General features: G+C 36.6%; 1 protein-coding gene across 4 annotated transcripts in view; it reads right to left on the bottom strand.

Annotated features, from left to right (window-relative positions):
• Window positions 1-13,326, bottom strand: part of CPED1 (cadherin like and PC-esterase domain containing 1) — a 262,826-nt gene that overhangs the window by 197,465 nt on the left and 52,035 nt on the right. For all 4 annotated transcript variants that reach the window (XM_081038119.1, XM_081038121.1, XM_081038118.1 and 1 more), the window contains 2 exons: window positions 12,679-12,785; window positions 6,825-6,900 (listed from right to left, as the gene is read on the bottom strand). In XM_081038119.1, coding sequence (XP_080894245.1) covers window positions 6,825-6,900; window positions 12,679-12,785 — 183 coding nt within the window. The remainder of the gene's footprint in view (window positions 1-6,824; window positions 6,901-12,678; window positions 12,786-13,326) is intronic.

The raw sequence follows: 13,326 nt of genomic DNA, 5'->3' as shown, positions 1-13,326 counted from the left end.
CTTGCTTCTGTTCTCTGCCCTATAGCACCAGCTCTGTATTGAGCTTGTAATGGGTAAATGGATAAATCATCCAAGCATTGCCAAGACACTCTGCTGATGGGCAGGGCTCCCCTTCCAGAACTCTAACCCCCTCCATTAGCATCCTCTCAAGTCTTTCATTCAAAAATATTACAGTGACTATTGTATACCAGGAATAATAACCATACACTAAACTTGAGAAGTGAAAACTAAGGTCCTGCCCTCAGGAAATCTCAGTCCTTGTGGGGAAACAAACACATACAAATACTACTAAGATACAAGGTGGTTTGGCTATAGTGGAGGCTTTCACAGGTACAATAGGAGCACAGAGGAAAGAAAGTGTACATTTTGCTCAGCAAATTGGATAGACTTCACTTGGAAGGCACTCGAGTAATAATAGTTTCAATTTTCAATATGAAACACATACATCAGTGCTCCTAGTAATCACGTCTGGGTGGTGGATTCAGGATATTTCTTATCTTCTTCATGTTTTCTTCATTTTAAAAACAATATGTTCAATTTGGAAGGAATGCGCCCTTGGCCCACCACCCAACTTTTCTAAGGCTTACAGGTGAAGGACAGCTTAAATTCCATGTCCTGGGGTTGAACTTGTCTAGCGCAACGGATGGCTAAAACTGTTGGGAGATATTCTTTGACAAACCACACCAAAGCCATCTGCACACTCTGCTGGGTTTTCCTGTGAAATACAGTCTAACCATGGAGGGGAGGGTCTTCTCTACCTACACTGAATTGAACAGAGCATTAAGAACAACAATTTATTTCTATCAGCGTTAGATTACTTGGAAATTCCTCCCATGTTCCTCTACATTGTGAGTGCTAGGAGTAGTTCTTAATTTTTTTAAATGTGTTTTCCTAAGTATTTTAGAGGGAAATTAGAAAAGGTTGCTTCAGGTGCCACTGGTCAGTGGTGTTGGTGGTGGTGGTTGAGCTGACAATTGTAGGAGTAGGGTAACTTCATCTTACAAGTGAGGAAAATCCTCGGGAAAAAGAACAGCAAATTGTGAGATTTTCTCCAGTGTTTGTTGTGTGAAGCAAAGAAATCAGATTGTAGGGTTTTTTTGTTTGTTTGTGTGTGTGTTTGTTTGTTTAATGGGTAGTATGGAAGAAAAATATGAATGTTGTAGGTGCCTGAAGGGAAATATTTCAAGTGGCAGACTCAGTGGTCCAGGCTTGGTAGGAAAAAAAATTATGGCCCAAAATGGCTGACGGTCTTGCAGAAAGTCACAGAATTAAGAGTAACAGAAGAGTCACCTGAGGTTCCAGGCTCAGGGGCATTGAAGAAGTGAAAAAGCCAGAAAGAGTGTGATTATAAAGTAGTGAATTAGTTTAAGCTTTCAAAGGTGGAGTATTTCCCCATGATGCAAGTTCCTGAGCAAGGCTGCGGAACGAGGCTAAGGCTAATGGGAAACGAAAATCATGGGTTTGATGAGATCAAAGAGCCCTGAGGGTAGCATGATGAAAGGGTCATCGTTTTGACAAGAACTTTGTCAGATGTGAAGTAGAGAGGAAGAAGTTAACTCAGGTGATAATTTTCTTATTAACTCGTATGTTGAGTGATCAGAATGTTGGTAGAGGATAAGAAGGAGCAGTGAAGAGATACTGACAACCCCTCACAACTCCAGAGATTAAGGTTTTCATGGAAAACCCAGCTGCACTGTCCTCAGGGGTTAGCAAAATTACTTTTTTGTGAGGAAAATGGAAGCTGGAGTTACCGAGGGTTTAGGGAAATGTAAAGATGTGAAAGGGGAGGGAGCATAGAGAAGCATGGGATAAGGAGGTAGGATTGAAACCTTACAGGTTACAGAAGACAGAAAACCTTCACAGGGATGAGAAACATGAGGGAGATTTCTTTAAGTTTCCAACTTTGCAACTTTGCTAAGCTACATCTGGGTGATACCACATGGCCTTGTACTTTCCTGTCTTCAACTCCTTTTCTTAGTGACCAAAATAGCTTATGGTAAAGAGTCTATAAATTTGACGACAGGCCAAATACTGCAAATGTGCAGGTTATCTAGCCTCTCGAGCTTCTAAATTTATTATTCATTTGTCATGTCACATACCAGGCCCCTGAACGTTTGGGTGTGTGACTTCTGTTCCAGATAAAATTTATCCCTGGATCAAATTCAAGCATCAGAGAGCTAGTTACGCGAGGCTCACTGTTCAGTCCCTAGACAGACTGTGAGCAAGCCTCATAAACCTGTCTGATTTATGAAGGGGATGGGGAAAGATCACTCCAGCTACAATCTCCATAATGGACTGCATTTTTCAGAGACAAGAATGGAAGTGGGAAGGCTATGAGAGAATGCTGACTTGGAATAGGCTGGTCATGGTAGAGGCAGAGACAAGCAGCTGGATATGGTAAGCTTTGGGAGTGGATGGCTTGCTGGTGAACTGAAGCAGAAGTTGAATGCACTTCCAGATATCCTACCAATTAGAAATGTACTGGGTTTGCAAGCTTCTTTTATAAAATGCAAATACATCTAAGAGGCTTACCACAGAGGTGAGAGTGTAATTTAGTCTGCATTAGTTGCATCAGCTTACTTCCTGCTATCAGCCAGCTGAAGTCAGTCACACTAAAGACATGATTTTTGCTTGGGGAAAGCATTTTTTTTTTTTTTTTTGTATAAAGAACATAATGGTGTGTGGGACAGGGGTGGCAGTCTTTGGAAGACAGAGGCGTGAAGAAGCACCAGGAGACACAGAGATGGGTGGCAACATTGGAGAGCACAGAGAACAAACAAACTTTGGCCTTCTGACAAAGTACGCCTGTCTTGTAGAGATAAGTCCCCAATCTTCTCTAATACTTAGAATGTCCCATTTCTTGTAATCTTATTGAAGGGAAGCATTCCTCCAAGTAGAGCAGAGGGGAGGGAGAAAAATGAAAGCAATAAGAATCTTCAAATGGTGTTAAGTATCAACAATTTCCATGTTGCTTTGTTTAAATTCACGCTAGGCCACCTGATTCTCTGACAACATTTCACTGCTATCCTATGATAAACAGGAATTTTTCGACATGGAATATTAAAAACAATCATCAGTGCCATGTGAGAATACATAACTATGATTGATCAATACTTGAAAATAATTTCAATAGTTATTTTAAAGACGTGTTTTATATTTGGTAGTAAATGTCCATAATTTTTAAAAGTCCAGTCTTGTTTATATACAATCAAAGGTATTAAATTTTATTTATTGCTTTCCTTTTTCTTTATGTACTCACTTGTTACTTAAAAAATGATGATACAGATCCTGAAATGTTCTAAATGCTATGTTTGGATACATTGCAAACTTCACGTGAAAGGCAGTGCTCAAAGCTAAGATACCACTGGAAAAAATGAGTAATGGCCAAAAATTTGGCTCATTTCTTACCCTGATTTCTTGGATGGTGATGCCGCATAAAAAAGAACAAAAACAACAACTCACCACCCAAATAAAACAGTTCTCTGATGTTCTGTTTTGTACTTATATTCCAAATATGGAAAAGACATCCCTTTTACCAAAAAGCCAAACTTAATAAAAAGCAACAAAAAACATTAGCAACAAGGGTGGGCCAACGAAAAATGATAAAACTTGTGTTTCTTAAAGCAAAGAATTCAACGGCAAGATAAAAATAAATCTTTGCGTTACCCCCTAAAAATTCCATGGATGTGTGTCTTTCAGTGTGAGTCACTAGTCTCAAGGCAGGTACGCTGTTTAGCTTTGGGATGGAACAGACTGTTAGTCTCATGCTGTCTTCAAGCTCTTCTCTACGTCTGATTCACACTCTGTCCTCCCTGCTTGCAGGGTCCCAACCACGTTTCCCAGCATGCTCATCCCGCCTTTCTAAGCACCCTTGTCTCTACCTACTGCTGAAGACAAGACTTAGGATAGCACATTTGTATGGAAAAAAGTCATGGTGGGATCCTGCAATCTCCTCATTATGGACCAGGGCCAAACGTCGTGTTTCTATAGATGAGAAAACTGAAGCACAACGAGACTTGAAAGCCTGGTCAGGATTATACATTGCTTAAGTTTCAGAGCTACACCTTGTCAGGTGTTCTCTGAAACTGCTCAGACATACTTCTCCACGCATCTTTTACATTTCTGCACATTTTGCAAACAGAGGCACTGACAACCTTGGTTCTGAATTATCTTTTCAAAGACATTTATATAGCAGATAGCCTTGAAATACAGAGATGACATCTTACTCCAGAGCAAAGGGAAGGTTTTGTCCAGTATAATGAAAATAATGTCTCCCTCGGGGGCAAAAGGCAGACATGCTCACTGTCTGTTATAAAACAATCAAATTCCCTAAGGTCGAAGTTCCTCTCTTGAACCAAAAACCACAAGCATACAAGTGTCACCTACCCACTTCTCATGGCCCTGTGGGAACTGGGATTCAGTGAACCGGGACAAATGATGCCCGTCTGCCTACTGCGATTGCTGTAAATAATAGCATCATTTGTCTCTGACCCAGGAGCACCCACAAAGCTGTGCATGCTGACTTGTGAGCTTGGAAGTAGGAAGAAATCCCAGACCCTTCACAGTTGTTGACAGAAACATAAAATTGTAGGGATATTCAATCACATAAAGGGAAAATATTAAGTATCGAGAGGCCCGTTGCTTGATTTCTCAAATCTAGGATGATCCGGTTACCGAGTTTTGAGTATTGTGTGTTAGGTATAATATATAATATTCTTTTTTCTTCAAATCAGTGTATACACACACACACACACACACACACACACGCACACGCACACAGACACACCCCCCACACACAATTATGGAATCTATTTTTAAAATTTACTATATGGAAAGGCCTCATTATCCTCAATTTATAGATTAAAAGAACAAAAACAAAACCCTGAAATTAAGTCACATAGCTAATAGGTGGCAGACCTAAAATCTCTGGTTTCAAAATTTGTGTTTTGCCTTCCTCCAAATAAAACACAGCTAAAAATCCCATGGGCCATTTTGGTTTTAAATAAATAGCTAAGTTATATAGTATTGTTTTAGTTTTACTGTCTTACCTTTTTAATAGTACTATACATTTAGGTACTGACATGTTGCTACTAATCTGTATTTAATATTAAATATTCAGTATCCAAAACAAATAAAATGTTTTTAACCTTGTGAATACTGAGTTTATATTATATACTACATATTCATAGAAAAAGACTATAACAAAAGCTATTGTTTATAAAGTTTAAACTATAAAATGATGCTGGAGACATATTCTTTTAAAACCACACATCTAAGAAAACATTACAGGAGGAATAATTCCATTTAAAAGGCTATATATTACATAAAACTATCTTGTTAGTCACAGAGATAAATAGAAAATAATACACTAGACAGTGGAGAGTGGATTATATGTATTATATACAACTTATAGATGTTCTTAAGAATAAAAAATTTTAAAGCAAAAGAAAACAGAAGAAAATCTTAATTATACGGAAGCAAATATAAAATATAAACTTACATAATGGTTGTCTGGGGACTTTTTTTTAAATTGATAATCCATTTCTGGCTATAAATGGGCATTCACTCCTATGATGCTATTCTGCTAACTCCAGTGCTAAAGAAACTTGATAATCTGGGTCAATCAGTTTGAAATGTAAATAGCAACAACAACAAAACTTAAAGATGTAGGCACTCTTCAAAATGTAAACAATTTTCTTTCAAATTGCCTTAAGTGTATTTCTAGATATTTATTAACAACGTATTAATAGAAATAATTGCTTTAGATGCTTCTCATGAAAACATTACTCTTTTTTCATAAAATAAAAACTATCCGGTTGACATTTACAAAAACAAAACAAACTTACAGATTATAGAGTCAGTTACAACTGTGATATAAAACAAAACTACAGAACCAAGTTTATACAGCTATTATTTATTTTAGATGAGTTACTTAAATTGAAAATTTAATTGCTGATTCATTTTTATTTTATTTTAATCCTGGGTAAATAACAGTAGAAGACTGTCATCTTTATAATGGGACATACCGATGTGGTTTATGTTTGGTGTAGAAGCAGAAACCCCATGGAAAAGCTGATGAGTGAAGCTATCAGTTTTCTGATTCCACTCAGACACAAATTAATTTTAAAACATAATTAAATCTATGTAGATCTACATTTTAATTATATAGTGAAATCATTTCTAGGGGCATAGTTGTTAAACATTAAATGGTTTTTAAACTAGAAATTTGAGGAACTCTTTCATGATGAGTTTTAAAGTAGAATATAATTTCATCCATGGAGACTCATAACATCTGATATTGCTTTCCACTCTAGGAACCTGTGAGAAAATGAGATGGTAATTTTTATTCCAAATTTCTAATATTGTCAAAATATAGAATTGAGCCATTCCGTATCCTGTCTTAAACACAGATAAGCGGAGAGGATTTCAGAAAGAAGAAACACATTTGTTAGAATCAGAATCACTTAATCATGAAGAAATGATTTTTAAAAACTTTGAGTTTTATGTAATTAAGAAGTATTACAATAATTGCTTTTTTGAAAAAAGCAGCAGTTATTTTAAAGACACATAGGAAGAAAGGAATATTCATCTAAAAAGTTAGAAGGCAAAACTGAAAGAAAGAATATTAATGTTTTTCTTGTTTTCCTTATTATCAAGGTTATCCACTGGCAAAACCTTGTGGATTCTCGCATATTTGTGATAATGGAATTGGTAGACAATGGAGCGTAATATGCTGATCTGAGGTCTCTTCTGTCAGTGGGTGTCTGCTATGGAAGACTACATATCTGACGTGTTTATGCATAAGGAAGCAAATGAAAGATTACCTGGAAATCTTCTAATTATTTGACATAATCCTTCCTTTCTGCAAAGCTGATGCTGTATTTCTGGTAACGTGTTTACCTGAAAGGAATGAAAAAGATTCTAGTGAGTTAGGCAGTCATAAATGCTAGAACTAAGGAAATGCAAAGACCCAGAGGGTATCAAGATGTGAGGTATTGTCTACACCACCCACACTCTGCCCTCAAATGCAAGTCAACATTCAGATCCAGAATAATATAGTGGTTTATTTGATAACATAAAATAAAAAACTTGCCCTTAGCAATTTTCAAAATTTTGAAAAACTTGTTGTATTTCAAAGCCATGATATTTGCTAAAAATAAAAGGAAATACTTCTGTCCTTGTGGGAAATAGAGTAACACACATAACTTGACAGTTACAAATTTAGCTTTGGCAGAAAATAGTACTCAACATACCTCAAAGTCAACTAAATTCCAAAGTTCCAATTGCCCTCGTTGACTTGAATCAGACATTTAGAGGAAATTCTGTGCTAAACCTGTTTCGTAAGTTCGTTTCCCTTCATATTGAAAGAACATTACTGCTGCCAAAGATAAAGCCCCGTCACCACAAAACTCTATTTTAATAAAAACCTGTTCTTAAAAAATCTTCATAAATATTATTATAAATTCAAACATATACTTTAACTTATAAAGAAGAAAAAAGAAACAAGCTAATTCTCTCCTCTTCTGAATTTATAGATTGATTAACTAGCTGTTATCAATAAAATCTCAAAAATAATGCCAAGTGTGGTAAAGCCTTGTGTAAACCAACAGAAAGAGATCAATGTCAATTAGCTTGAATATCAGATTCATTTTTGCACAACTATTGATTACTTTCAAATTAATTCACTCTAAATTAATAAAATATAATTTCTCTACCGTATCCTGATGGCATGACTAGATAATAAGAACTCAGCTACAGTCGCAGAAAAGAGAGGGAACAGGAAACACTGGTTGTATGCCCCTAACCTTGGCAACTTTGAGCACATCACTTTGCTTTTCTCTCTCATTTAGAGCCTTTGGTCTCTAAGTTTCACTTCTGCTTTAAGATTTTATCAGTTCAATAATTCAGTCAGAGTTGTAGTCACTTGAATTCTCATTGCACTGGGAATTGAGAAAATGCTCTAAGATTTTAGAGATGCCTACATTTCTCAAATTCAAAGTAAGAAAGTTCAGAGACCACTTGCAGGTAAAGAAGAGGGTTTTCGTAAAGTTCTCCACTCTGACTTCCAAAGGCAGGCTGGCTGAAGGGAAGGGACAGAGCACTGCAAAAGTATGAGAAACTCATAACAGAGGTTTGGGTTTTTTCTCAAGTTAACACACAAAGAATATTTCTACAACAGATGTGAAAAGCTTCAAAAGTCAATAAACTTCAGCCATGTTTCCCCACATCAGGCAAATTCACTTGGGCATCTAGGGCCTATTGTCCTCCACAAACTGAAAGAAACAAAAGCATCCTGATAACATGGAAAACGGTAACTAAACTAACTGGCCAGGAGAATTTGTACAGATGCTGCAGAGACAGTGTATAGAAAGTTGCTGTGTCCTATCAGAGACGACTTTTAATTTCAGACCTTGGGTCAGCGGGATGAACTGCCTCAGAGTCCACAAAGAACGTACTTCAGCAAACCAGAGCCAAGTCAAGGGAAGCAATGACTCCCCTTCCGCCTCCTGTTTTCCCACCCCACCCAATGACCTCTTCCCCTGCTCTTTGCTCCAAAGCACATCTTTAGAATTCAGAGTTGCAGCAGATGACATAACCAGAGTGACCCATGACACCATAAATAGCATCTCCATTCTACTCTGGAACTGAGCACCAAACTAACCCGTTAACCTGAATAACTCAGCACAAAGAAATCAACACACTCAAGGGCTGTGGGTGGTAAATCAACTACATCACATATATCTTACTTTTTCAATTATTATACCTAATAATGATCTTCTATCTCCTAGTGCTTATTATTCTTATTTTTATGTGCATCATAAAATTTATAAGATTTGCATCATTATCAAGTGGAACATCATGAAAGAACTTTTCATTTGGATCAGCTGATTTTTATATGATGAGCTTCTCCAGCTGAACATTGTAATAATTATTGTCTATCAGGCTTTATTTTGGGGGACAGATTGAGGTTCACAGCAAAACTGAGCAGAAGGAACAGAGATTTCCCAGATACCCCTGGCCCTACATATGCACAACCTCCCCCACTATCAACATTCCCCACCAGAGGGTACATTTGTTATAATGGGTGAACCCACATTGACACTGTGTGTGTGTGTTATAGACTGTTGTTCTGTTTTTCTTGGCAGAAAATCTTTCACATATTTGAAAGGATTAGAATGCATATAAAAAGGGTAACAACATTTGAGCCTGGGATATTTCTGAGATCAAATTGGGAGAAAGGAAGTGTGCATTACAAAGATTTCAATTCCAACGTAACTTCTACAATCCTAATCTGTGTTAACTGCATCTAAATTGTTTTTATCACATACTGTAAGCAGTAAAAACAAAAACTCATTCTTATTTTGTGAGACATTTTAATAAGAACCAACGTATAATACTAATTATAAACATTTAGAACACGTTTATATATCAAAAAAGTAAAAGTACAGTAACACCATTAACTCATTACGGAAAACACACATTGGAATTTGGACTGTTTATAAAGTGTAAGAAAACACCCAGGGGGAAATTTTGTGGTTGTTGTTACTCGTGAACATTGGGAGTGACACAAACTTAACATTGTATCTTATAGGACTGTACTTTTTCTTCATTAGCTCTGTACAGGCGTTCATATCTTTTACTTTATTAAAAAAGCTGTTTAATATCACCCATAAGTAAAAGAATTAATGACAAAAAGAGACCAGCTAATTAAAGAAAAAAAGTGTTTTTATCCCCCATGTCTCTAACGTGCAATTACCATTCCATCAAATTCACCTCAAAACGTCCTTGTATGCTTTAAAATGAGAGCCAATTCAGTAGTTCTCAGTGCTCCAAGTACTAAAACAGTGTCTGGGTTTTAGGGGCTGCCAGTCCTACAAACATTTAGAGCTAGAAGTGACTCTCTCTGCTCTTGAAACACTAGAGCCTGTCTGGTAGAGGTGAGCTATGCCGCCAATTACTAAATTTAGTGCTGCCTTAAGAGTAGACCTCACTTCTCTTCCCGCATCTCATGGACCACTCTGGTTCTGAATTTATGTGACTCTCCTCCTGACGACAGAGACTCCTGACCATTCATTTTCTATACCCGATCTTATGATCATTTTCATTAAACACTTAAATTCCAAAGCTCTGACATGATCAGTAATTTTCATTGCAGGTACTCTTCCTTTGTTCATTCTACACTCATTGATAATCCTACACACCCCCAACAAATCTGAAGCAACTTCTGCTTTGAATATTTATATTTACATACAGAGGACGTGGCTGGTGAAGCTTCAAATTCTTCATGCTCTAAAGTGACAGTGCCTAACAGGTATCATTTAGAATTTATTTATTCTTTAAGAATAGTTATTAGAATAGACTGTAAATGCAGTGACTAAATATTTTAGAAAGGTTCTATGGTGATATGATTAAGAAAACAGAATTTGAAATCAGACTGTCTGGATTTGAATCCTGGTGGATTCATTTATTAGCTATGAGGACTTAGACAATTTTCTTAACCTCTCTGTGCTTTAGTTGTCATATATGTAAAGAATGGACATAAATATGTCAATACTGAGAATGGTACCTGGTACCAACTGGAGGCCTTGGCAAGAGATAGGAGGTGGGGAGTAGAGAGCGGTTGGGCTCTTATCCTCCCAGCTCCCTCTCTGCAGGGCTATGGCTTGGCAATGGCTAACTCCTTTCCACTGACCTCTCTTTCTTGGTTCCAGCTCTCATTAAGTCCTGCTACACCATTCCTTCTGGATTATCCTTCTTTGGTCTAGAGGTGGGTAAAAGCTTATGATGTTGCCAGTTTCTGGGTGTTCCTAATATTTTTTGTTTCTCTTATACTGCCCAAACCTCTGTAAAAAGCTCTTTCATTGGTCTCTCTTCAGTTAAATTCTTTTGAGTATGGCATTTGTAAAAAGCTCTTTCATTGGTCTCTCTTCAGTTAAATTCTTTTGAGTATGGCATTTGTCTCCTGCTCAGATGTTGACTGATAGACACAGCAAATATTGTGGCCTTTACCCTACAGTCGATGGGAAGCCATTCAAGATTTGCAGCGCAGGAGTAACAAGTTTAGTTCAGCATTTCATATTTTTCACTCTGATAACTGTGGGCAGAGTGGATTTCAGGGGCAGAGTGTTTGCTTAAGAAAAATCAGTGAGGAACATTCAGCAATAGTCTTGGTGAGATGTGGTGATTGACAAGAATAAAGGTAGTAAGTACGGATATTTGAGGAATATTGAGTAGTCCGTAAAATATTTGAGGGATACTTAAGAATTAAATTTGTTAGTATTGATGATTGACAGAATGCACATGACCAGGGAGAAGAAGGGCTCAAAAGTGAAGGCCAGATTTCTATCTTAGTTGATGACAGAGTAATTGATAATGCTTACGACCAACGGAAAAGAAGTTATGCATAGCTTCTGAATGCAAGAGCAGAAGCAAATTTACCAGGGAGAACAGTGAGTTGGTTTTCTCTGTGTAGAGTTTGAGGTGTCTGTGTGACATAGAAATGGAGATGATCTGCAGGCCTGACAGCCCGAAGCCTGGGAAAGCAATTTGACCTTCAGACATAGATATGGGAATCATCTACAAATCGTAGCTGCAATCTTGGAAGTCGTGTTGGGAACACAGGCATTTAAGAATGGGCAGGGAAAAGGTACCTATTAAAAATGAAATGAAACAAACAAAGAAACAAATAAAACCACCCAGAGAAGGAATGGCCAAAGATGTACAAGAACCAAAATAATGTGCTCAGCCCAAAAGCCAAGGGAGTAAAGAGTAAGAAGGAGAAAGGCGTTATCAGGACTGTCCATTGCAGAAATCTCAAGTGATCAGTGGCTATTACAGTACTACCATGTTTCCCCGAAAGTAAGCCACAGTTAAGATCGTCAGCCAGACGGACACATTTAGTGCGTTATGAAGCTGTTCCAGAAGAAGATGACATGACTGTATTTGAATAAATGTAGATTGTTGTACAGGAAAAAATAAGACATCCCCTGAAAATACGCCCTAATGCATCTTTTGGAGCAAAAAATTAATATAAGATCTGGTCTTATTTTCAGGGAAACACGGTACTTTATTACTGAAAACTAGCTATTGGTGTTGACCCTTTTCTCACCGATTTTCTATAGGTATCAAAAATAGAACATATATAAAGTTCCAGCACACTGATTAGCACATTGCAGCATTTGATAATTTTTAGGTAACTTTTCTAAAAGTGTTTATAAACATTCACACAAAATGCTTAATTTTGGATGTCCTTAGTATTGGATGTCCTTATTAAAAGTTAAGAGGAAATTGTACAAATTTTATTATAATTTGGGATACCAGTTTAAGATTGAAAACAGTGATCTAGATAATAAAAACTTTGCTTCTTTGGATGAACCTGTGGCCAGGTTAAGCAACATTCCATAGGCCATAAACTTCTAGGTCAAGTTTGGGGTCCTACAAGGTAAAACTGGGCCCTTACTGGTAGCATCTGAACTTGATGGGGATCCTATCAAACAAAAAATGGTCATCATTTTATGGTAAATCGTATAAGGCATGGCCATTGGAACTTTCTCCAAAGATGTAATGGATGCAATTTTTTAAGACTTTTTTTTAATTTTTTAACATTATAGAACAAGAAGTCCTGGTGACAATAACTATAGAGCTGATTGATGTATAATTCTGAAAAATAATATTTACCTTTTGATGTAAACCTAACTGGCACATATCTTCCTTGGATATGCAGGGTTTTCCACCAGCTTTCCTAGGAGACAGGCAAATGAGCAGATCCCAAGAGCCCAAATTACCTAATAGCAAAAGAACATTGGAAAACAAACAATTTTATCAGATTTATTAAAAGACAGTATTTTCTTCTTCAGACTAAAGTATATAATTATTTCAATACTAAAACACAAGCAACAATGATTGTGAATATATTTAAAAGTCAATTTTCAAAGTAACTAAAATTCAACTTTTCTAATTTAATAGATCTAATTTTTTATATTTAGTATTGTATCCTAGGGAAAACTCAACAATCTGAAGTCATATCATAAAATTCCTTTATAAAGTAAAATTAGAATGTTTTAAGTCACTAATTTGATAAATTTATGAAGTCATTTGGAGATTGAGAGGAAAGAAGATTATAAAGCCTTTTAAGATGGTTGCAAAATCAAATAACGATAAGAAGTCAAAACACTAAATATTTTGTTCTGGGCTTTGGCATCACCATTACTTGTCAAAGATTTTAAAAACAAATAAGCTTTTATAAGATTTCTTACAAAGAAGAAGTTGTGGTAGGCAGAAAATAAACTTCAATGAAAAGTTTAAGACAGTATTTTGTCCAAAAGG

The sequence above is a fragment of the Rhinolophus hipposideros genome (genome assembly GCF_964194185.1).
Source record: "Rhinolophus hipposideros genome assembly, chromosome: 25".
NCBI classification, from domain to species: domain Eukaryota; kingdom Metazoa; phylum Chordata; class Mammalia; order Chiroptera; family Rhinolophidae; genus Rhinolophus; species Rhinolophus hipposideros.
Note: the sequence above shows the minus strand (reverse complement) of the source record. Positions and strands in the feature narration are given on the sequence as shown.